General features: G+C 46.7%; 1 protein-coding gene across 1 annotated transcript in view; it reads left to right on the top strand.

Annotated features, from left to right (window-relative positions):
- The window catches only part of KCNH6 (potassium voltage-gated channel subfamily H member 6), a 262729-nt gene that overhangs the window by 175833 nt on the left and 60775 nt on the right, over positions 1-26121 (top strand). The window contains exons 8-10 of the mRNA XM_078782688.1: positions 18485-18650; positions 18744-18937; positions 22504-22582. Coding sequence (XP_078638814.1) covers positions 18485-18650; positions 18744-18937; positions 22504-22582 — 439 coding nt within the window. The remainder of the gene's footprint in view (positions 1-18484; positions 18651-18743; positions 18938-22503; positions 22583-26121) is intronic.

Here is a 26121-nt window from a genome sequence, read left to right as displayed (position 1 = left end):
TTCCCCTTCGCTCCCACCTCTTGTTCATATGTGTGTTGTACCGTCCACCAAACAGTGATGACTCCATCTACATCTCGCTGTCTGATGATATGGACCAACTTCTATCTACTCATCCCAACTCTCTCTTCCTCATATGTGGTGATTTCAACTGTCATCATGCCAGTTGGCTGGGTGTGGGTACCTCTCTCACCAGCCATGGCTCCTCAGCAAAGGACTTCTGCGACTCACTGGGACTGACACAATCTGTCAATTTCCCGACCCGGATCTCAGTCAACGGAACATCTTCTCTTCTGGACTTGGTTATGACTAACTTCCCTGAAAATGTCTGCTGCTCTTCTTCTGCTCCGATCGGATCATCTGATCATGTCCTTGTTAAAGTGGACATCTCTCTGACCATCCTCAGGGAGCCTGCTCAGCGTCGACGAGTCTGGCATTTCACTCAGGCCAACTGGCACGGTCTTCAAGCAGCCATCAATCATCTGGACTGGTCTCCCATCTCTACCACCTCTGACATCAACTCATCCTGGGAATTCTTCCAAAGTAAATTGCTCTCTCTCATGCACAGATTTATCCCATCTCGTCTTCAGTTGTCATACCCTTCCTCCCGTCCATGGTACACGGAATCTTGTGGTGAGGCTGTTGCCCAGAAACAACTTGCCTTCGTCTCCTGGAAAGCAAATCCAACGGAAGGAAATCTCATTTCCTTTCACAAAGCCCGAAACAAGTGTGTGTCCACCCTCAGGAGAGCCAGGAAACAATATCTCTCCGTTCTCAAGACCGAACTCTCTTATCTGTCTCCCTCTTCCAAATCCTGGTGGCGTCTGGTCAAATCCGTTTCTGGTGTTTGTTCCCCCTCCATCCCCTCCCTTTCCTCAAACGGCTACACAGCTGACTCCGCACGTGAAAAAGCTGAATGCCTCAACTCTGTGTTTGCCTCTAAATCTTGTGTCCCAATCCCATCCCTCTCTGTACCCACCATACCCAGTCGTACCCTGCTGCTCCTGGACTCCGTGTCCTTTCCTCCTGACAAGGTGGAAAAGTTTCTGTCAACCCTCGACTCTGATTCTGCAACTGGACCCGACGGCATCAGCCCACGGGTCCTAAAATCCTGCTCTGCTGCTCTATCTCACCCTCTCTCTGTTCTCTTCACCCTCTCTTTTGCTCAAGGTCAACTGCCATCTGCTTGGAAATCAGCCAACATCACCGCTTTGCACAAAAAAGGTGCAAAAACAGATCCTAGCAACTACAGACCAATCAGCCTTCTCCCAATTATCAGCAAAGTCATGGAATCCATCATTGCTTCGGATATGAAATCTTTCCTCTTCTCCAATGGCTTGATCTCTGATCATCAATTTGGTTTCAGACCTGGTCACTCTACTCTGGACATGCTGCTTCTGCTGTCTCAACAATGGATGGAGGTCCTCAATGCCAAACAGGAAATTAGAGCTGTCTCCCTCGACATATCACGTGCCTTCGACACGGTCTGGCACCCCGCTCTGCTCACCAAACTCACCTCCTTTGGTATCCATGGAAATCTCCACGCATGGCTGGCGGACTTCCTCTCTAGTCGTCGTCAACGTGTGGCCCTGAATGGGTTTCTCTCATCTCCTCTTCCTGTTCAGGCTGGAGTTCCCCAAGGCAGTGTTTTGGGCCCCGTGCTTTTTCTGGTCTTCATCAATGATCTCTCTGACTCTCTCGAAAATCCTCTCTATCTCTTTGCTGATGACTCCACTCTCTGCCGCTCCATTCCTCTTCCCTCAGATCGGCAGTCTGCTGCCTCCTCACTCTCTGAAGACCTGGACAAAATCACAGACTGGTCAAACAAGTGGAACATGTCTTTCAATCCTGACAAATCTCACACTCTTACTATGTCTCTCCGAAAAGATCGACTGGACAACCCTCCCATCTACTTTCTCAACAATCCTCTCCAAGAAGTTCTGTCGCTCAAGATTTTGGGTCTCACTATCTGCCATGATCTTTCTTGGGAAAACCACATTTCCAAGCTGGCCTCCAAAGCCAGTCGCCGACTGGGCATCCTCCGTCGTGCGAAGTCCTTCCTCGGCACACCTGAGCTCCTCACCACATACAAGGCTTTCATCCGCAGCTCAATGGAATACTGTTCTCCCCTATGGGCCGGTGCTCCTGCCTCACACCTAGCTCGGCTTCACGCTGTTGAAACCAAAGCTTTCAGAATTATTGGAATCTCCCGCGATGAAGCTATCTCTGAGGGCCTTTCACTCACTCTCCGCAGGCAGGTAGGTGGTCTTTCTGTCTTCTACCGACTCCTCTCCGGCCTTGCACCCCCAGCTCTCTCTGTGCTCTGTCCCCCAAATATTCCTACAGGTCGCACAAGATCTGCCAGCAACCCTCTGATGGTGAAACTGCCGAAATCACGGCTCTCTGCTCACCTTCACTCTTTCATTCCTCTTTTCTCCCGCCTCTGGAACAAACTCCCTCACTCCCTTCAATCCCACTCCTCCCTCCAGGTCTTTAAAACAGCTGTTCACCACCATCTCTTATCTTCCCCCATCCAAAAGCTTGATCTTTTCTACCCCCGCTAATTCACCCCAGATCCACCTTGTTTGAAATTCCAACTTCTTTCCTGGAAGTCCTGGCAGTGTCCATGTGTTTTATACCTCTCCCACCGCCCCCTTCCCATGCCCCCCCCCCCCCAAAGCCCTCGCCCTCTCTCAGATCTCTCGATGTCTCCATGTCTCTCGGTCCCTGCTCTCAAATGTTGTGTTTGTGTCCTTCCCCCTCTCTCCCCATCTTGTCTACCGCTCCCGATGTTATATGTTTTATGTGTCGGTTTGTCTTTCTGTGTGATTAATGTTCGCTCTTTCACGAGCCTCGATCTTGTATACAAAAAAAAAACAAAAAAAAAAACCTTAGCTAACTTGTCAGGGTTTAGCCGATATGGGTGTTGTTTAATTTGTCTAGCATTCTCCACATGAACATCATGTGAAGCCAATGAGGTGCATGCTGGCTCATCACAACATAGATGTGCATACTCTCAAATTAGAGCACTTACATCAGATCGTTTATCCTCAGGTACGTGAGCTAATTCGGAGTCCAAATGGGTCAACACCTCTGGGTCAAGGGTTCCCTCTCAGGCTCTTGGTTCTTGTAGAGGGACGTTCCATCCGGTTCTTGTAGAGCAGCGCTGCCTGATTCACTACAGTCAGTATCTTGATGGTTTATATGACCTACCCACTTAGGTAGTCCCACTGGCTGGCTAAGCTGGGCTTCACGCTCACAATACCTTTCAAGCATGTTAACATGGCACACCCGGCGGGGTTTCTGTCTATCAGGGGTCCCCACCACATAATTCACATCACTCAGCTTCCTTTCGCAAAAGTAAGGTCTCCTAAACTTCGCAGACAGTGGCTCCCCAGGCAGAGGTAGTAAAACCAGCACTTTGTCTCCAGGCCTAAAATTACGAGCCATCGCATTCTGGTCAAAACATGCCTTCATTACTTGCTGAAATACTTTCAAATGTTCTTTGGCGACATTGCAGGCTTTGACCAGTCTTTCCCTAAAAGTACATACCTAGTCTAAAAGGTGAGGGTTCTCAGTTTCTTCTAGGAATCTCTCATTTACTACTTTAAGAGGGCCCCGAACATACATCAGATCAAATTGGCTGAAACCCATAGATTCATTTGGGGGTATCCCTGGTGGCAAACAACACAATACACATTCCTTTGTCCCATTCTTCAGGATACTCCATACAATATGCCTTCAACATAGTTTTCATGGTCTGGTGGTATCTCTCAACGGCTCCCAGGGACTGGGGGTGGTAGGCCGAGGAATTTAACTGCCTGAATCCAACCTGGTGCATGACTTCCTGAAATAGACCAGACATAAAATCCATAATGGTTCGTAAATACCGGTGACCTGATTTAGATTTCGGGGTAATGGACCAACACAGTCGATCAGTACTCTACTGAAAGGCTCCTCAAAAAATGGGCATAAAGGGAGCTGGTTTAATCGATGGCTGTGGCTTCCCTATCATTTGACAGGTATTGCAGGTCTTACAGTGCACCACTATGTCCTGGTGCAACTTCGGCCAATAGAAATGTGCCATGATCCAAGCCTGATTTTTCCTGTTCCCCACATGTCCGGCCATAGGAATTTCATGGGCCAGCCATAGAATTTCAGGACGATAACTGGGTGGTACCACTTCCTGTTGTACCACAGACCATCATCACTGGCTGGATCACGAGGGGGTCTCCACTTTCTCATTAACACATCAGATTTCACATAGTAACATCCCAAGACCTCCTTAGCTTCCAACTCAGACACAGCCTTTTGTCTTAGGTCTATTGGTACAAGATCTGCTTGCTGGCCCTCAAGTAGTGAAGAACGATTCAACACGGGCACACAAGAAACCCCATTCCCTATCTTTTCATCACGAGTTAAATAATTGAAAAATGTCTCCGCCAACCAAACACCAGAATCTGGTACCTTTTCCAACTCTATGTCAGTCTGCTTCCCTTTCTGTGTTTGGGATCTCGTCACTACACAAGCAGGGAAAATACCAGGGAACTCCTCTTGCAAATCCTCAGTTTCTTGCTGAACTATAGGATGTATTGAAACCACTGGGGAATCACAAACCCTATCTCCAGCCCAATCATTTCCCAATAGGAAACAAATACCCTCTATGGGGAGAGTGGGGACTATCCCTACTGTCACTGGTCCTGTGACCAAATCAGACTTCAAGTTCACCCTATGTAAGGAGACCGGGACAGAACTACCTGCAATGCCCTGGATTAATGCACTCGCTTTCACCGAACTACTCAGTCAATGGTAAGATATTAGACAACATCAATGACTGGGCTGCCCCAGTGTCCCTCAGAATAACTGCGGACTTGGCTTCCCCGTCCCAGGACACTTGACCCTTTGACACCAAGGTTTTATCATGGTTCAGTACAGGACTTGTAAGGTCAACAGTGTCCTCAGCCTTAACTGACAGAGCATGATCATTGGGGCTGTCCACTTTGGTTTTAACCAATGCGATAGGTCTAGCGGAGTCTCCCTGCTTCTCCTCCCTTTGCAATTTCCAACAGTTCGACTTCAGATGTCCCCTCTGGTTACAGTAATAACATGTTAGGGATGTTCCCCTGTGAGATGCCTTATTCAACCACCCAAACTGTCTACCCAGAGACGGCCACACTGATGGACCCCTATGGTCTTTCCAATCCTCCTCTGACTGGTCCTCACTAACCACCTTCTTGTTATACCATGTTATACTGTAACAAGGAACACCAACGCTTCTCTTATGGGTAAGTTCATAATCATTTGCACTAACTGCAGCTCTTTTCAACTCACCAACCTTATGATCAGCAAGTTGTGTGCTAATGTCTGAGGGGATACTGTTCTTAAATTCCTCCATCAAAGAAGGATACTGTCCATCAAGGAAGGATACTGTTCTTAAATTCCTCCCTTAGATTCCCATGGTTCTTATCCACTTGCAGAGAACGATACCACCGATCAAAACTCATTTACTTCTCCCTGGCAAATTCAACAAATGTCTGCCCCGCCTGTCTTTTTAAGGTGTTCTGCGTGTTGGCCTCCGTGTTGGCTACTTCTGCGTGTTGGCTTCCAGAACTTGCTCATAGGCTGACAACACAGCCCCTTTTACAGCCTCATGATTTTCAGACTGATCCTCCAACAGAGGAATACACTTCCTGGGCCCTGCCTATGAACACACTTTGTAGTAGCAGGGTCCATTATTGTAATGGCCACTGAAGACGTTTAGCTGTCTTTTCAAAAGACAGAAAAACATTTCCACTTCCTAATGGTTAAACTTGGGAACAAGCCTAATGTTCCAAGCCACATCAAAGGAACAGGGGGTGGGGGGATCATTTGGACCCCCACCCGAATCGATGGAAACAGGTCTGGTCTGTCCCATCTGAATTTCTAATTTTCTTAACTCAAACTCTTTGCTTTTCTTCTTTTTCTCTTTCAAATTCTTTGCTTTTCTTTGTCTTCTAACTTTAGTCTGAGCTGCCTTTCTTCTGATTCTATCCTGGCCAATTCCAAGGCTTCACTCCTCAACTGCACCCACAGTTCTAAACCCAGGTGAATGACAACAACCAAAATAATCTCCGACCTTCTCATACTGGATGTCACACTAGCCCCAATATGATCAGCTACAGCTCATAACTCCACCTTACTTAACAGTTCTACATCTTGTACTTATAGCCCCTTTTTGTTTTCCACGAATTCCTTCATGTCAAAAGCAATCTCCTCAGCCATGATGTACAACAGCAGTAAATATAGTAGCAACAGCACCGTAAACAAAACGGCAGTCACTCAACTTCCTCAGTACTGAAACTCTCTGACCTGTTGCAGTCATGTCCATTGATGTTAATCCTAAAGATTTTACCGATATCATTGCTTATTCAAATTACCTTGGTCTTCCTCCCAAGGGCACAAGCAGGATGGATGTGGCAAATTACCTAAACTGCACTGACAAGGAAAATGATACACCTGGTGAGGTGAATCGTTATTACACGAATGCACGCATTTTAACAGTTACTAAAAAAGACAATACTTTGTGATAATGATAATATACAAAAATAACAGGCATTTTATGGCCATTTTCCCTTCTTGAGCGGGGGTTAGCGTTGCGGGCCCCATGACAATCTTCTCCATTTTGCCCTATTTTCTGCTTCTCCCCTTGTTAAACCCCTTGCCCGCATTTCTTCTTCCACCACCTTTAGCCAAGTCTTTCTCGGTCTTCCCCATTCTCTACTTCCTTCTACATTCATTTCCTTCACTCTTCTCAACCAGTCACTTTCATCCTTCCTCAACCATCTCAACCTGTTTCTCTTCACAGCATCCATCACAGGCTCTATTCCCATCATCTTTCGCAATTCATCATTTGTCTTCCTCTCTCTCTCAACAATACTCCACACATCCACCGAACCATTCGCATTTCCACCCTTCCCAGCCTTCGTTGCTGCTCTACGTTCATTACCCATGTCTCGCTCCCATAAATCATAACACTTCTCACACATGCAGCATACACCTTTCCCTTCAGCTTCAACGACACTCCCCTCCTCGTCAGCACGCCACTCAGTTCCCGAAATTTCTTCCATGCACATCTCACTCCAGCAACAATCGCCGAGGCTGATCCACCTTCTCCATTCAGCATGTCTCCTAGGTTGCAAAATGTTTTCACACCTTCCAGATTCACGCCATCTCCAAGATCCAACTCAACATTTCCTCCATCTGCAGCTCCCTCTGTGCACACCTTACATTTGAAAGTAGCTGCCACACTGGTTAATGTCCCTCTCAGACCACTACATTTTTGATGAACCCACTCAGCGCACATTGTACATTGAATGGAGTTCACTCTGACACCCTTCCTGCACACAGCACACGGCCACTTCCCAGTGATTTCCACCTCACAGCATGCTTTTTCCCCTTTTTTTTGTATACAAGATCGAGGCTCGTGAAAGAGCAAACATCAGTCACAAAAACGACAAACGGACACACAAAACATACAATAAAGGGAGCGGGAGACAAGATGGGACAAAAAAAACTTTACCACTTGCCATCACCTTCGTCTTTCCAATATTCACCTTCACACCTTTTGCCTCCATACATTCCTTCCACTTGTTCATCTTTTCCTTCAGTCCATCCATACTCTCCCCAATCAACACCAGATCATCTGCATACAACAACCCCCATGGTAAACCCTCCTTTATGTTCCAAGCCAGCACCTCCATCACAGCTACAAATAGTAGTGGACTTAGTACCGACCCCTGATGCACTCCCACCTTCACCTCAAACTCACCACTGTTCCCATCCTTCGTCCTTACAGCTGTGCACGCTCTTTTGTACATTGCCATCACTACTCTGATCAACCATTCCTCCACTCCTAACTTCCTCAATGCCCATGTCACTACTTCGTGTGGAACCCCATCGAATGCTTTCTCAAGATCAACAAACCCAAGAAACAACTTCTTCCTCTTCTCCATGTACTTCTCCTGCAACTGCCTTACAATAAAAAGTGTGTCTGTCGTTCCTCTTCCTGGCATAAATACAAACTGCATTTCGTCGATCTTCACCTTCTTTCTTATCCTCTTCTCCAACACCCTTTCCAATACCTTCATTCCATGCTCTAATAACTTTATCGCTCGATACGAGCCACAGTCCAGAGGGTCACCTTTCCCCTTGTATAGAGGGACAAGGGTACTCAGTTCCCAACCCACTGGAATGCGGCCCTCTTTCAACACCAGATTACAGATCTCTGTCATTCTCTTCACACCCCAACTTCCTGCTGCCTTCAACATATCTCCCACAACTCCCGTCGGCCCTCCCACTTTTCTACTCTTTATTGCTTTTATCGCTTCCTCAACTTCCTCCTCAGTTATCTTCTCTGCCGGTCGTAAAACTGGGTTACTCTCTATGTTGCCATCCCATTCATTCTCTGCATTCAACAGCATTTCTATATATCTCTTCCATCTTCCTTTAATTCCATCTGGGTCCACAACGATTTGTCCCACTCCATCCTTCAGGCAACTCACCCCCATCACATCGCACCTCTCTTTCGCTATCTGCTTTGCAATCCTGAATACCGCTCTCTGACACTCTTCCGAATCCAAGCGTTCTCCGAACATTTTCCTCTATGCCTCCTGCGCCTTTGCTACCTCTTTCTTTGCAGCCTTCTTGGCTGCCTTATAACTTTCATGCTCTGCCTCTTCTGCCCCCGTACCGTTCGCCTTCTGCCACACATCGAACTTCTTCCCTCTTCTCGTCAATCCTCTTTCCAACTTCATGATCCCACCACCATGTTTCCGAGTGCCTCGGTGGTCCTTTTGTCCATCCACATACCACGCCAACAGCTCCCAACAGACTATCTTTCATTGACATCCAACCACTTTCAAGCTCAACCACATCATCCTCTACCATACTCAGCCTCTCTTTTTTTTACTCCCTCACTGTCACCTCTTTTAACCTCCACACCTTCATTCTCGGTTGGTACTTCACCCGCCGAGCTCTCCTCACACCTTTCACCCTTATGTCACAGACAACCAAGTGGTGCTGTGAAACAGCCTCCTCCCCCGGGATCACCCTTGTGTCTCGGAGGTGCCCCCTATCTCGCCTATGCACCATCAGGTAGTCAACGGTTGTCGTCGACCCACCTGACATGTATGTAACAAGCTTATTATCCTCTTTCTGGAACTGAGTATTACAAATCAACAAATCAGCTCCATCAGCAAACTCCAAAATCCTTTCACCTTCTCCATTTCTCACACCATATCCATAACCCCCATGAACTCCCTCAAAACCATCCATACTCCTTCCCACATGTCCATTCAGGTCTCCTCCTACCACAACAACTTCCTCATCTTTCACGTTTTCCATCAGCTTCTCCATTGTACACCAGAACTTGTCCTTCTCTTCATCGCAACGACCAACCTGCGGAGCATATCCCGAGATGACGTTCACCAAGAGCTTTACAATCATCATTTTCACCATCATCAACCTTTCACTCACTCTTGTCACACTCACCACACTGTCTACAAACTCCTTGGAAAACAGGACACCAACACCATTCACACCTTCTGGGCACCCTTGCCACACAAACTTGTATTTCTGTCCTTGCCTACCCTTCACCATTCTCACACCACTTTCCTTCCATCTCGTCTCCTGCACACAACATATGTCCACTCTTCTTCTGACCAATACCTCCACCACTTCTCCTGATCTGCCTGTCATCTGACATTTCCCTGTCATCATCTTTCATCATTGCTAATGATAATATGATTTCCTTTAAAAGGAACTCCAATTCAGGAGGTGGCCATTAGGCCTATCAAAGCCAACACACATTGGTTGCCAACACACAATGGTTGTCAACACACAATGGTTGTTTTATTTTGCTCTACCTTTCTAAATGCTGAGTGTCAAGCAAGGAAGCAGCTCATACCATTTACACTGGTTGACAAAATCAAACTTTTCTTTCTCTCATCAAAGATGTAAACACACTTTTCCAGACAGTTTTGCACGTGGATTCCAAATCTGTTTTTAGTTTTACTCTAGCACATATAGTTTTCGTGATGAGACCGATCAAATTAGAAAGGTTATTGCTTCATAAGGCAATAACCTTTCAAATATGAAAACTTCTACGTACTAGAGGAAAACCAAAAATCGATTTAGAATCAGCGTCCCAAGAGCTATCCAGCACACATATAGTTATGAAAATGACATGTTGGCCAGTGTTATTATAAAGTCTTTAGTATGACTCGGCCAGATTCGAACCACCGACCTCACAGACTCAGAACAGACCAGAGTGCCCATCCAGGGACCTCAAGAAGAGAGGACAATTGCATTTAGTGGCCAGTGATTTATTTATTTATTTTACAAAATGTCGTGCTAATTCACAAGTTAAATGTGGACTCACAATTCTTTCTGATCGTTCCTGACATCATTCAGAAGTTTTTTCTTCCCCAGAAAGTGAATGTACATGTCATTGCATCTTCTGAAAAACGAATGCAGATCTGGAGCTCTGCTTTCATACTGTCCACTTCCGGTCTGTTCCTCTAGTTCAATGGTTCCCAACCTGTGGTATGCGTACCACTAGTGGTATGCGAGGGCCTTCCAGGTGGTTCGCGACTCAACCTTAAAAAAAAAAGATTTGGCCTGATAATTTTTTTATTTCTGATTTCTGATATATTTCATGATTTCCGATGTGCTGTGAGCAAGGTTATGCCCCGCATCGACCAGCTGGTGGAGAAGAAACAGATGCAGCCCTCACATTAAATTGAAATAAGCCTGATATCTTATCGAATTGAGTTTTTCTGGAACCAGGTGGTACGCGGATTGAGTTTTTCTGGAACTAGGTGGTACGCGGCGACGGTACGGGACCTCCAAGTGGTACTCGATCAGAAAACGGTTGGGAATCGATGCTCTAGTTTCTCCAAGAGGTGGTCGTCATTGAAGAAACCTGCAGTGTGAGGTTGCATGGAATTGCATGGTTGCATGCCTGCTGCATGGAATTGGGAATATGTAGGAGCTGATTATCTTTTGACCATGAGATGAAGAACGTCTCTCGCTGCGGCATTTTCGGCAGGACAAACGTTTAACAGCATCCACAAATAGCCATAATGTGACGTCATCAGGAAACGTGATGAATAGGATCTTTGTTGACATGCACAGGACCAATACAAGCGCAGGATTAATTAAATAGCAAATACATTAACCAATGAAGACCAACAATCAAAACTTAAATTGTGGGTCGAAAGATTAGGTGGCTCAAGAGGAAAATAAAGGACATTACGGCGTCCGGTTTCATATCAATAGAGGACAGAGGAGCAGAAAACCGGACTGTCCTCTAGAGGAGCAGAAAACCGGACTGTCCTCTCGAGGAGCAGAAAGACTGTCTATAAAACCGGATGAATGGCCACCCCAGAGCAGACGGTCTGACTGTTATGCCACCGAGTCTTTTCACCACAATCGAGATGTAGGGATTGAAAGAAACGTGTTAGCTTCCCAAATACAACAGTTGATATTTATTGGCCAAAAAATGGAAATTGGGGAAAATATTGCAAATATAATGTCGACAACACTTATCAACAATTCGTTCATACACAATCCGTTCCCTCTTTATCCCTGCTTGTATGCTATTCCATTTTTGTGACTGCTTTTGCCTCATTGTATTTCTTTCTTAATTTGCCTGTGACGATGTCTAGAAGAGCTGTTAAAGCCATAACCTTGTCCTTCAGTTAGTCGATCAGCAGTGGGTCCATTTACATTTGTCGTTTTTCCCTACTCCTTCGAGGCAGCTCAACGGATCGCTTTGAGACTCGGCATGATTCATGACATCGATATGCAGAAACCAATGGAGCTCTTTTTTAATTTCCATCGAGGTGGTCAGATTAATTAGCTGATTAACTCAAAATGTAATCTGCGTTTGTATGTCAATCACATATCGCGAGATTCCAAGATTCCGTCATGGTTTCCTTGTTACCCTCGCTTGAGGAGAGGGTATTGCATTTGAGTTCGTTTGTTTGTTACTTGCCGGAAAAGATTCCTGCAAGTATTTTGGTTGGTTGGTTTGTCTGTTTGTCTGTTTGTGCGCAGTACTATGTCTACATCGTTGCACATAGCATCGCCATACTTTACACAAATATTTGTCTTGCCCTGGAATAAACTGTGCCAAATATTTAACTCTCTAGGCCAATGGTTCTTAACCTGGGTTCGACCGAACCCCAGGGGTTCAGTGAGCCAGTCTCAGGGATTCAGCTAAGGTCCTCCGAAACGCATTGCAATTTGTTTTTTTGTTTTGTTTTGTTTTGTATCAATTTTGAATCTATGTGTAATTACGCTTATTATTAATATTATTATTATTTTGCTAGGTATGTTATGAACGAATGGAAATGTTATTTGAAATTGTATTCCCATCCCATTCATGGTTTCTCTGGTCTGTGTTTAAGATAAGTTGTTTCACACTGACTGCAGTAAGCTGAATCAATGACCAACTTGCTAATTATTCCGTTGATGGTGCTTACTTGCTTACTTACATTCCTGGATTTTGGACTTTGCAGGTGTTCGGAAATTCCAGTGAATAGCCTCGATTAGCTTGCCGTGTGCCGTGCGTCATTGGTCGCGCCTTACTTTGGAGTTACTGATTAATTGAAACGCAAGTTGGAAATGTTTGTGGATATGCAGGGCGGGTTCAAAGTTATATTAAAGTCAAAAGTGGATGGTGATTATAAAATATGATTGAATTACTCAGAAAATTAGGTGGAGGTGATATAACTCCTTTGGTCGCAATTCAAAACTAACAATTCGCAGTTTTCTATGTAATATTATAATGGGATTTGAGGTGACGTAGAGTTGAGTCGATAATAAATCCCATCATCGTAACTATGTTATGTTTTCTTCGTTAAAATTTCTCAGTTTTCAGAGGGGTACTGATTATATTTAAGCATGTTCCTTTTTAGATTTTTGTCATATAATTATTTGCCCAAACTCAATTAAGATCAGTTTGTTTATTTATTTATTTTTTGCAGTATGTCGAGCAAAAAAAGGAAGTAGTCGGAGGATTACGTGCGGTACGGGTTGACGTGTTTGACGGAATGGGACGGAAGTCAGCGTCCTCAATGCATGCTTTGCAATGTCAAGTTGAGCAACTCCAGCCTAGCACCAGCAAAACTACAGGAACACTTCAAAAAACTCCACGGCGAGGGGCAGTACAAAGACGCAACGCTGGATGAATTCAAATTGAAGAGAGTCCGATTTGACGCTAGTGCTACCTTGCCCACTCTCGGCTTCGTTCCAATTGACAAACCGATCCTCACCGCGTCGTATGAAGTTGCGTACCTGATCGCAAAGCAGGGCAAACCGCACACCGTTGGCGAGACACTCATCAAACCGGCCGCGTTGAAGATGACCAACATCATGCTGGGAAAAGCTGCTGAAAACAAGTTGTCTCTCGTTCCACTCTCAAATGACACCATCAGATGCAGAATCGACGGCATGAGCGACGACATCCTCACCTAGGTAGTTGCAGATTTAGTCGCGAGCCCGACGAAATTCAGCCTTCAACTCGACGAGACCACCGACATTTCGAATTTGAGCCAGCTCATCTTATTTGTGCGTTATGTCAAAGGAGACGAGATCAAGGAAGACTTTCAGTTCTGCAAGCCTCTCACAACGACGAAGGCAGCTGACGTGAAGAAGCTTGTGGATGACTTCTTCAGAAGCAATGGCCTCTCGTGGAACATGGTGTCTGCAGTTTGCTCAGACAGAGCTCCAGCCATGCTGGGATGCAACTCCGGTTTTGGAGCGCTGGTGAAGGCCGATGCACCACACATCATCGTCACGCACTGCGTCCTGCACAGACATGCGCTGGCATCAAAAACCCTGCCTCCAAAACTGGCCAATGTTCTGAAAATCGTCGTTGAAACTGTGAATTACGTTCAAAGCCGTGCTCTGAATCACCGCATCTTCAAAGATCTGTGCAATGAAATCGGCTCTGAATTCGAAGTCCTTCTCTCCCACTCTAACGTTCGATGATTATCACGAGGGAAGGTAGTGAGCCGTGTTTTTGCCTTGCATGTAGAATTAGCCCTGTTTTTGTGAGAACACCAGCATTGCCATGCAATGCATTTCCAAGAGTCAGAGTTCATCCTTGCCTTGGCGTACTTGGCTGACATCTTCGACGCATTCAATCATCCCAATTGCCAGATGCAGGGCGGTGGAGTGAATGTCATCGAATCTGAAGAAAAGCTGAGCGCTTTCCAAAAGAAGTTACCGTCGTGGAGGCGGCGAACAGAGAACGACAACTTCGCGAACTTTTCGCTACTGGACAAGTGCGGGATCGAAGATGAGTCTGAAGTTGGAGGCACTGCTGTACTGGGGGAGCTGAAGCAAGCGATTGCCACGCACTTGGATGAGCTAGGAAAGTCATTCGATGGCTACTTCCCCGACCAAGAGCAATACCCAGCATGGGTGCGGCAGCCGTTTACTTTCGACGTTGCAACGGCAGATGTCAACGACCAACACCTCGACGACCTCATCGAACTTCAGCAGAGCCAGACTCAACAACAACTCTTCGGCACAACAACGCTCTCAACATTTTGGTGCCGCCAAATGGAAGGGTATCCTCACATCGCTAAAATTGCCCTTGAGATCCTCACGCCGTTCGTTACAACGTATCTCTGCGAGTATGCGTTTTCGAAACTGGTGGACATTAAAACAAAGAAAAGGAGCAGGCTTGCATGCGAAAATGATTTGATAGTGGCCCTTGTGTTACGGATTTATGTGAATTTATGTGAATTACTATTCAGGTCATTGCTTATTAATGTGTAGTCGATTAAAGGTTGTTGTGATTAAAGGGTCAGGAGCCCTTCTGGGGAAAAGGAGACCGGAAACGGAAGGAGAAAAGACACGAGGTCCGGGAGAAGCGGCGATCTTCCTCTTCCTCGCCGAGCTCCGACGCGAGGGGTATCGATATTGAGCAGCGTGGGGGACGCTGCGTTTGAAAGCCCGTCTGGCGCAAGGAGTTACCTGCGCGGGGTAATTACCCATTTACACGTCAAGTCGCCGTGGGTTCGTGCACGGAACCAAGCGTCCGGCACAGTTCACCTCACCGTCTACAAGGATGCGTACGGGTCGCACCTTGGGCCTCGCGCGCGTTGCAAGCCGCGCTTGGTTTTGCCCCGTTGCTTGGCAAGGAGGTGTGCGCTGCAGCAGCTGTCCCCGGTACGAGACGTGCACGTTTGGAGCACGTCCGCCCGGGGTTCGTTCAACCGCCCGTGTGCGGAGAAGAGAGACATTGTGAGGGACAGTGACCCCAGTGGTCGTGAGTGGGGAAAGGGGGGGACACATATATAAGATGGCCATCTTTGTAATATTGATTGTTGATTGTTGATGGTTGTTGATTGCTCGGGGAATATATTATTGATTATTCCGGATCCTTGGTGTGGGGTTTCTTCTTGACCGGAATTCATATTGATTGGATTTACGAAAGCGTATAAACCATATATCTTTCTGGCGGGGTCCCTCCCACGGTCCGGGGGTCACCAAGACCAGGTAGTTACCGGGAGGACCACGTAACACTTGCCAAAACAAAACCACACATTTCCCAGATCGCCTCCTGAAAAGAAGAACAGAAAACGCATTAAGATGCAATTCTTCTTAATTTTTTGGTCAAATTTGAGGGGTTCTGCGACTGTTCGGTGGGTTTCGTTAGGGTTCGGCGCCTTTAAAAAGGTTAAGAACCACTGCTCTAGGCCAAAGGCCTCCCTTATGATGTCATAATTTGATAATTCAACAAGTACAAAACTTCATCCAATCAAGATGCAATTTCTTGAGCGCCATGTCGGCATAAACTGGTGGAGAAAAAATAATAATGATGGCGCCATCGGTCACGTGGTTCGGCCGCCATCTTGGAAAAATCTAAAAACTTTGCACCTCTACATCTCCGAAAGTGCTGAATAGAAAAAATTGAGAGATGGCTCATTGTAAAGAACTCTCCATGGGGAATAAAATATGTTAATGATGATGTCATACGTGCCTCCATTATGACGTCATAATTCGGCAAGTACAAAACTTCATCCGATCAAGATGAAATTTCTTGAGCATAATCTCGGAATAAATTAGTTTAGAAAACAAATAATGATGATGTCATCGGTCACTTGGTTCGGCTGCCATATTTGTCCAAAATGGTCGATTAAAAAAAAAGTCCATTCCGGCAAGTCCTCGGGCTCTGACCGATTTTTCATTTGTCTGTTTGTTTGTCCGCACAGAATAAATATGATTTTCTCTGCAACCGTTGGTCCGATTGACAGGAACTTTTCAACATAGGTGCAACTCCAACTGTATATTTTTTTAATGATAATTATGACGTTATAGGTCACGTGGTTCGGCCGCCATATTGGAAACACCGAAAACCTTTGCACCTCGATATCTCCGAAATTGCTGAATAAAAAAAATTGAGACATGGCTCATTGTAAAGAACTCTACATGGGGAATAAAATATGTTAATGATGTCATAGGTGCCTCCATTATGATGTCATAATTCGACAAGTACAAAACTTCATCCTATCAAGATGAAATTTCTTGAGCGTCATGTGGGCATAAATTGGTAGAGAGAAAAAAAAAATTATGACGTCATCGGTCACGTGGTACAAATGGGTTCGCCCACATCTTGGAAAAACCGAAAAACTTTGCACCTCTATATCTCCCTCCAAAAGTTCTGAATAGAAAAAATTGAGAGATGGCTCATTGTAAAGAACTCTCCATGGGGAATAAAATATTTTAATGATGATGTCATCGGTGCCTCCATTATGATGTCATAATTCGACAAGTACAAAACTTCATCCGATCAAGATGAAATTTCTTGAGTATAATCTCGGAATAAATTAGTTTAGAAAAAAAAAAATGATGACGTCACCGGTCACGTTTGGCTGCCATATTTGTTTTAACACAAAAGCCTTAAAAACCACTGAAAATACATCCTGGCGAGGGGTTTGTAATCTCTGATTGCTCTTTTTCTTGTTATTTAATTTTAACCTCTTAAAAAACCACCTTTAGAGGCCATTTTTCCCCGCAAGCGGGGGTTGGCCTTTTTCGGGAACCGTGGTAGTTGTTGTTTTTCGGTCCCCTTTTTGAAGCAATGTTTTACGGCCGGATGCCCTTCCTGACGCCAACCCTTTTTGCCGCCTTTAACGACAAGCAGGGAATTACCAGTGAACTGGTACTCAATTAGCCGACCTCGGAAGGATGACAGGCTGAGTCAACCCCCCTGGCGTTAATTCAGAGATCGACCGGGTTTACGAACCCAGGATCCTAGGATCCTAAGCTGACACCCTAGCCGCTAGCCCAACACCAGGGCATAACCTCTTAAATTTAACCTCTTAATTTCATTTGATATCTGCCATTATTTAATTTAACCTCTTAATTTAATTTGAATCATTATTTAATTCAATCTCTTCATTAAATTTTAACCTCTTAATGGCATTAACGACATCTTGCTTTAAAAAACGGGAAATAAAAGGGGAGGGGAGGACAGAGAGTTGGGGGTGAGGGGGATAGTTCTTTACATCCTTTTAAGACCCTTTCAACACTCGGAACCCCTTTAGACTCCTTAAGACCCTAAAGACCCCTTAAAACCCCTAAAAATTTAAGAACCCGAAGATCCTTAAAACCCCACGACTATTAGACCCTTTAGAAATCTAAGAACCTTTCAACCCCACAAGACCATCAAGCCCCCTAAGACCATTAACACCCTTTAGGACACGAAGACCCTTTAAACCCTTAAGAACCCTAAAACCCTTGAGAACCTTAAGACCCTTTAAAACCCTTAAGATCCCGAAGACCTTCTTAATCACCCGATGCAGCCCGGTTACGACTGCCCTCCATCGAGAGTCTAACGTCTATCCCACTTGAGACTACTCATGAATTTTTGCATTGGTAGTGGTTCAACAAAAAGTCTTTTTATATGCCTTGCATTCACCACTCCTGCCAGTACGTGATGGCTTTGCATGTTCATTTGTTCGATTCTAAATGTAGGTTGATGAGCTACAAGATTTATTCTTTTTCGATAACATCAACTGATCGGGCAGCGAGTGGAATTAATTTCAGTTATACACCGCATAAAAGCCACTTTGAGACATGTTTAAGTAAACTGTGTACAGCATTGACCAACTCAGTCCTAATGTATATTTATATTTTGAGATGGGAGATTGTAATTGTGCATATGCTTTGTATATGGGTTAACGGAAATGCAATCTTTTGTAGGGATTGTAAACCACCTTCCCCATCTACAATCACATCTGTAATCATTTGATCCGTTGTAAACTATTTCACAAACTTCTGTATCCGTATAGAAAAGTAGGTATTACAAGTGAGTATAAACTTTATCCATGGTCCTCTTATGTAGGTATTACACTCAGACCTGATTATGCACAGCTTATGCACTATGCACAGCACAAAACATTTCAAAGTTTCTGTGCATTTTTTACAGGATGCCAGCAAGGGTTGCCTACGAGCTTTGGCCATGAAATTCAAAACAACACACGCGCCACCCGGAGACACTCTTCTGCACTCAGGGGATCTTCTCAAAGCCCTGTACTTCATCTCACGAGGCTCCATTGAGATTCTCCGTGACGATATTGTGGTCGCCATTTTGGGTGAGTTGCTCGCTGCTCTTATTTTCCACTTTTTCTTCTTGTTGCTGTAGTTGATCACCTTTCTTTTGTGATCCCGCAACCTCTTGCACTTAGGAAAAAATGACATCTTTGGTGAGCCACTGAACCTACAGAGTAAGCCAGGGAAGTCGAATGCAGATGTATGTGCTTTAACCTACTGTGACCTAAATAAGATCTTGCGTGATGATCTCATGGAAGTCTTCGAAATGTACCCTGAGTTTGGAGAATCTTTCTGGAAGAACATTGAAATCACTTTCAACCTTCGTGATGTGAGTAACGAATAAACTCACATTCTCACAATATATTTACTCTTTACACTTGTTTTATTTCCTCCCTTCTCGATAGTTGCCCTTTGCCTTGCATTCAATGGTCATGAAGTTTGTTTATTTCAGTATATGACGACAAAATATAAAATGTATTTCTGTCGGTGAGTCTTGCTCTTTGAGTCATTTACATAATCATAAAATTCGAATTCCTTTCAAATAAATCATTCCTTCATCAAAATAACTAAATAATCAGGTTGAGTGGGTTATAAGGCAGACGTAATAATAAGTCAACACCACATTATTCCAAAGTAGAACTCGGATCATGTGACCTGTTTCAGGGACAAATTGTCTTGAAGCATAAAGTTACCATAGGTGAGCTAACCATAGGTAACACTGGGATGACAGTTTAGAGCTAAGTTGGGATTTTAACCCAGGTTAGACGGCTTAGAGGTGACTGTAGGTACCTCTAGAGCAGTGGTTCTTAACCTTTTTAAGTGCCAGTACCCCTTGAGTTTTCATAATATTTTCCTGGACCCCCTGTCAAAAATGACTTAAAACTACAATAATAGATTAATAAAGTTTCTTTATTTTCACATTAAAAAACAACACATTTATGGAAACAATAATCATAATGCATAGTGTTTGCTGAAAAGTCACTTTGTTGAAGGAGATTACAGTACAATAATAACTTTTGTAGAAAAACATACTACCCAGTACACACAGACACATTTCTAGTGGCTCTTTTGTTGTTGCTTTTCATCAATGATGATGCTGAAACGATGTAAACCCTTGTAATTTCGAAACAAAAACATTTTAAACCTTGTAATTTTTAAACAAAAACATTTTAACAACATTTTCAAATTCATCAAAGCAAGTTTGATGAAAAACATTTGAACCCTTGTAATTTTTAAACAAAAACATTTTAACCCTTGTATTTTTTAAACAAAAACATTTTAACCCTTGTATTTTTTAAACAAAAACATTTTAACCCTTGTAATTTTTAAACAAAAACATTTTAACCTTTGTAATTTTTAAACAAAAACATTTTAACCCTTGTAATTTTTAAACAAAAACATTTTAACCCTTGTAATTTTTAAACAAAAACATTTTAGCCCTTTTCATTTTTAAACAAAAAACCATTTAACCCTTGTAATTTTTAAACAAAAACATTTTAACCCTTGTAATTTTTAAACAAAAACATTTTAACCCTTGTGATTTTTAAACAAAAACATTTTAACCCTTGTAATTTTTAAACAAAAACATTTTAACCCTTGTAATTTTAAAACAAAAACATTCAACCCTTGTAATTTTTAAACAAAAACATTTTAACCCTTGTAATTTTTAAACAAAAACATTTTAACCCTTGTAATTTTTAAACAAAAACATTCAACCCTTGTGATTTTTAAACAAAAACATTTTAACCCTTGTAATTTTAAGACAAAAACATTTTAACCCTTGTAATATTTAAACAAAAACATTTTAACCCTTGTATTTTTTAAACAAAAACATTTTAACCCTTGTAATTTTTAAACAAAAACATTTTAACCCTTGTAATTTTTAAACAAAAACTTTTTAACCCTTGTAGTTTTTAAACAGAAACATTTTAACCCGTGTAATTTTTAAACAACATTTTAACCCTTGTCATTTTAAAATTTTAATTTTAATTTTTTAAATTTTATTTAATTTTATTTTTATTTTTGTCATTTTTTTAAATTTTAATTTTGTCATTTAAAAAAATATTTTGCTTCGGATATCAAATCCTTCCTCTTCTCCAATGGCTTGATCTCTGATCATCAATTTGGATTCAGACCAGGTCATTCTACTCTGGACATGTTGCTTCTGCTGTCTCAACAATGGATGGAGGTCCTCAATGCCAAACAGGAAATCAGAGCTGTCTCACTTGACATATCAGGTGCCTTCGATACGGTCTGGCACCCAGCTCTGCTCACCAAACTCTCCTCCTATGGTATCCATGGAAATCTCCACTCATGGCTTGCGGACTTCCTCTCTGGTCGTAGGCAACGTGTGGCCCTGAATGGATTTCTCTCATCTCCCCTTCCTGTTCTGGCTGGAGTTCCCCAAGGTAGTGTTCTGGGCCCTGTGCTATTTCTGGTCTTCATCAATGATCTCTCAGACTCTCTGGAAAATCCTCTCTATCTCTTTGCTGATGACTCCACTATCTGCCGCTCCATTCCTCATCCCTCAGATCGGCAGTCTGCAGCCTCCTCACTCTCTGCAGACCTGGACAAAATCACAGACTGGTCAAACAAGTGGAACATGTCTTTCAATCCTGACAAATCTCACACTCTTACAATGTCTCTCCGAAAGGACCGACTGGAAAACCCTCCCATCTACGTTCTCAACAATCCTCTCCAAGAAGTTCTGTCGCTCAAGCTTTTGGGTCTCACTATCTGCCATGATCTTTCTTGGGAAAACCACATTTCCAAGCTGGCCTCCAAAGCCAGTCGCCGACTGGGCATCCTCCGTCGTGCGAAGTCCTTCCTTGGCACACCTGAGCTCCTCACCACATACAAGGCTTTCATCCGCAGCCCAATGGAATACTGTTCCCCCCTCTGGGCTGGTGCTCCTGCCTCACACCTAGCTCGGCTTCACGCTGTTGAAACCAAAGCTTTCAGAATCATTGGAATCTCCTGCGATGAAGTTAACTCCGAGGGCCTTTCACTCACTCACCGCAGGCAGGTTGGTGGTCTTTCTGTCTTCTACCGACTCCTCTCCGGCCTTGCTCCCCCAGCTCTCTCTGTGCTCTGTCCCCCCAATATTCCTTCAGGTCGCACAAGATCTGCCTGCAACCCTCTTATGGTTAAACTGCCAAAGTCTAGGCTCTCTGCTCACCTTCACTCTTTCATTCCCCTTTTCTCCCGCCTCTGGAACAAACTCCCCCACTCCCTTCAATCCCACTCCTCCCTCCAGGTCTTTAAAACAGCTGTTCACCACCATCTCTTATCTTCCCCCATCGAAAACCTTGATCTTTTCTACCCCCGGTAATTCACCCCAGAGTCCTTGCAGTGTTCATATGTTTTATTCCTCTCCCACCTCCCCCCAAGTCCTCCCGATGTCCCTGCTCTCAAATGTTGTGTTTGTGTCCTTCCCCCTCTCTCCCCATCTTGTCTGCCGCTCCCCTTGTTTTTTGTGTTTTGTGTGTCGGTTCGTCTTTTTGTGTGATTAATATTAGCGCTTTCACGAGCCTCGAGGTACCCCAGGTACCCCTGGTTAAGAACCTATTGCTCTCGAGTCTAGAGACTCTAGACCGTCCTGCTAACCCTAATTATATATATTTATTGATTAAAAATAAGAAACGTTGACATTTCTTGGACTGTTGTGAGTATCTCATTCTGAGAACGTTTTGAACACCCCTTGGAGCATCAACGTTGTCTATAAATAGCTTCTCGGGAATTGATCTGATGCTGCATGAGCTGTTTTATCAATCACAGAGTTAAACTAAATCAAATTGATTACGTTACACAAACAGCTACATCTCTTCAAATAATGCCGTTTGGTGCATGTTTTGTGTGATTATATTTTTATGTTGGTTTACGTTCCATGTGCAGTCTGATATGATCCCACGATCTTCAAGCGAAGAATCTGATGATGATCTTCGCAGTATCAAGTCGCAGCATACCCACCATGGTAGGTTTCTTTGTTTTGTTTTATATATAAGATCGAGGGGTCAGATGGTAAAAAGGCAATGGATGGGGAAACAGTCGTACAGAAACGTGCAATGGAATGAACGAACAGGGAAAGAGGATATATATATATATATATATATATATATATATATGTAGCGGTTACCGCTGGATGTACATAATCGCCTTGCACCGGCCAGAACACGGCCAGACGCGCCTCTCCCGGGCATGCCCGCACTCACTGTTCCCGGGCACGCCCGAACCTCCCGGGCACGCCCGGTCTCGTCTTTCCCGGGCATGCCCGCTCTCGCCTTTCCAGGGCTCGCCCAGAGCGTCCAGGCATGCCCGCTATCGCCTTTCCAGGGCTCGCCCAGAGCGTCCGGGCATGCCCGCTATCGCCTTTCCAGGGCACGCCCAGAGCGTCCGGGCATGCCCGCTATCGCCTTTCCAGGGCTCGCCCAGAGCGTCCGGGCATGCCCGCTATCGCCTTTCCAGTGCTCGCCCAGAGCGCCCGGGCACGCCCAGCCTCGACTTGCCAGGCCGCAGCCAAACACGCCCGGGCAGGTCCAGACTCGCCTTTCCAAGGCTCGCCCTTGATACCCGGGCATGCCCGGTATAGCTTTTGCCGGGCAAACTTCCCGACATAAATGTGTATATATATTGTTGCCCGAAGAACGGGCTTGTCAGAATACCTGAGCTGTTTTGTTTCAATAAAGCAACTCGGACGAATTCCGTCTTTGGTCGCGTCAATTCTTTCGACTCGCGTTGGAGCGCAGTTCCTTCATTGGTGACCTACCGACATGGATACGGCAGTGACGCTTAAACTGCCTACCTTCTGGGAGACTCACGCGGCTGTTTGGTTCGCCCAGGCGGACTCCCAGTTCGCCCTGCGAGGCATCACCGCGGACGACACCCGCTTCCACCATGTTGTGGCGGCGCTCGGTCCCGCCACCGCGGCCCGCGCCTTGAGCCTCCTCCAGCACCCGCCGGCTGCTGACAAATACGACGCGCTGAAGACGCTCCTCCTCGGCGCTTTCGCCCTCTCACCGGCAGCACGCGCACGGCGCCTGCTTGACCTGCCCGAGCTCGGCGACACGCGCCCGTCCGAGCGCATGGACTATATGCTCTCGTTGCTCGGCGAGCACTCTCCGGCATTCCTGTTCCGGGAGCTGTTCCTCCGTCAGCTGCCTAACCCGGTACGCCTCGCCCTGGCTGGCACGTTGATCACGGATTCCCGCGCCCTCGCCAGGGAAGCCGATAAGATCTCCTCGGCGGGCCAGCACATCGGCGCGGTTACCTGGAGCCCGCCGCCGTCCGAGGCGACGCCCACGACGCCCGAGCGCCCTGCGCGGTTGGAGGCCGAACTGCCGGTGCAACTGGCGGCCGCCACGCCGCACCGCCCGCTTCCGACACGACGGCCGGGGCCTCCACCTGACCGGGCGTGGTGTTATTACCACGCCAGGTTCGGACACAAGGCTCAGACGTGCCGGCCCCCGTGCACTTTCGGCAGGTCGGGAAACGGCCGGGCCGGCGTTCATTCCCAGCCATGAGCGCCGGCCACTCGGGCAACTTGCTGTTTATTCGGGACAAAGCGTCTGGACGGCGTTTCCTGTGCGACACCGGCGCCCAACTGAGCGTCATACCTGCCTCCGAGCAGGACAGGCTGGACGCAGTTTGCGGCCCCTCTTTGGTCGCTGCTAATGGCTCGGCCATACGCACTTTCGGCCCACGCGTCGTCACCCTCTGCTTCGGCAGCCAGCGCTTTCAATGGAGTTTTGTTACCGCCAGCGTCCCCGTGGCTTTGCTGGGCGCCGACTTCCTCTGCGCGCATGGGCTGCTGGTCGACGTCAAACGACGTCGCCTTGTCCACGCCGAGACCTTCAGCTCCCTGGCGTGCACAATGAGCAGCTCCGCGCCAACCGAACTGGCGTGCGCCCTCCCGGCAACGAACGAGTTCGCTCGCCTGCTCGTGGAATTCCCGGCCCTCACGCGGCCGACGTTTTCGGCCGTCGCGGTGCGGCACGGGATCGAGCACCACATACCCACTACGGGCCCGCCGGTCTACGCCAGGGCCCGCCGCCTCGACCCAGCCAAGCTCGCCGTGGCAAAGGCCGAATTCGACGTGTTGGAGCACCTCGGCATCGTGCGGCGCTCCGATAGCGCGTGGGCCTCGCCACTGCACATCGTGCCAAAGCCGGGGGGTGGATGGCGCCCGTGTGGCGACTACCGCCGTCTCAATGACGCTACCACCCCCGACAGGTACCCGATCCCGCATATTCAGGACTTTTCCGCCCGTTTGGCGGGACGGGTCATCTTTTCGAAAATTGACCTGATACGGGGCTACCACCAGGTACCTGTCCGGGCGGCCGACGTCCCGAAGACGGCCGTCATCACGCCGTTCGGCCTGTTCGAATTTTTGCGGATGCCGTTTGGCCTCAAGAACGCGGCCCAGGCGTTCCAGCGCTTGATGGACGGCGTGCTGCGCGACCTGCCGTTTCTTTTCGTCTATCTGGACGACATCCTCGTCGCCAGCACGTCCCGCGCCGAGCACCTCCTCCACCTCCGAACACTGTTCGGTCGCCTCAGCGAGCACGGCTTAATTGTCAACCCGGTCAAATGCCACTTCGGCGCGACGACCGTTGACTTTTTGGGCCACCGCATCACCAAGACCGGGGCCGTGCCGCTGCCGACCAAGGTCGAGGCCATCACCACATTCCCGCGTCCCCGTTCCATCAAGGCCCTCCAAGAGTTCCTCGGCATGGTGAATTTTTATCACCGATTCGTGCCCCGCGCTGCTCAGCTCATGCGGCCCCTTTACGAGGCCCTCCGGGGCAAGCCGGCCAAGCATGACATTGTTTGGTCCGCGGCCATGGACACGGCCTTCGCCAGTGCCAAACGGGCCCTCGCCGACGCAACGCTGCTGGCTCACCCGGTGCTCAACGCGCCCATCGCCCTCACTACGGACGCCTCCAACTACGCGGTGGGCGCCGTCCATGAGCAATGGGTGGACGGGGTTTGGCAGCCACTCGCTTTTTTCAGCCGGCAACTCCGGCCGAACGAGTTAAACTACAGCACGTTCGACCGCGAGCTGCTCGGGCTATTCCTGGCCGTTCGCCATTTCCGACACCTCCTGGAGGGCCGCCCGTTCACGGCTTTCGTCGACCACAAGCCGTTGGTCTACGCAATGGCGAAGGTCACGGAGCCGTGGTCGGCCCGCCAGCAGCGCCACCTCTCCGCCGTGTCGGAGTTCACCACGGACATCCAACACGTCGCCGGCAAAGACAACGCCGTGGCCGACTGCCTTTCGCGGGCCAGCGCGAACGCGGTCCACCTCGGCGTGGACTTCACGCTCATGGCGGCCGACCAGACCACCGACGCCTCGGTGCAGGCACTCCGCGTGGCGGACACGGGCCTCCGCCTGGCCGACATCCCCGTCGCGGGCACCGTCCTGCTCTGCGACGTCTCCCAGGGCCAGCCTCGCCCCATCGTGCCCGTTTCCTGGCAGCGCCGCATCTTCGCCTCCATCCACGGCCTTTCTCACCC

The sequence above is a fragment of the Myxine glutinosa genome, chromosome 7 (genome assembly GCF_964187855.1).
Source record: "Myxine glutinosa chromosome 7, kmMyxGlut1.1, whole genome shotgun sequence".
NCBI lineage: Eukaryota > Metazoa > Chordata > Myxini > Myxiniformes > Myxinidae > Myxine > Myxine glutinosa.
This window is presented reverse-complemented; position numbering and strand designations above follow the sequence as displayed.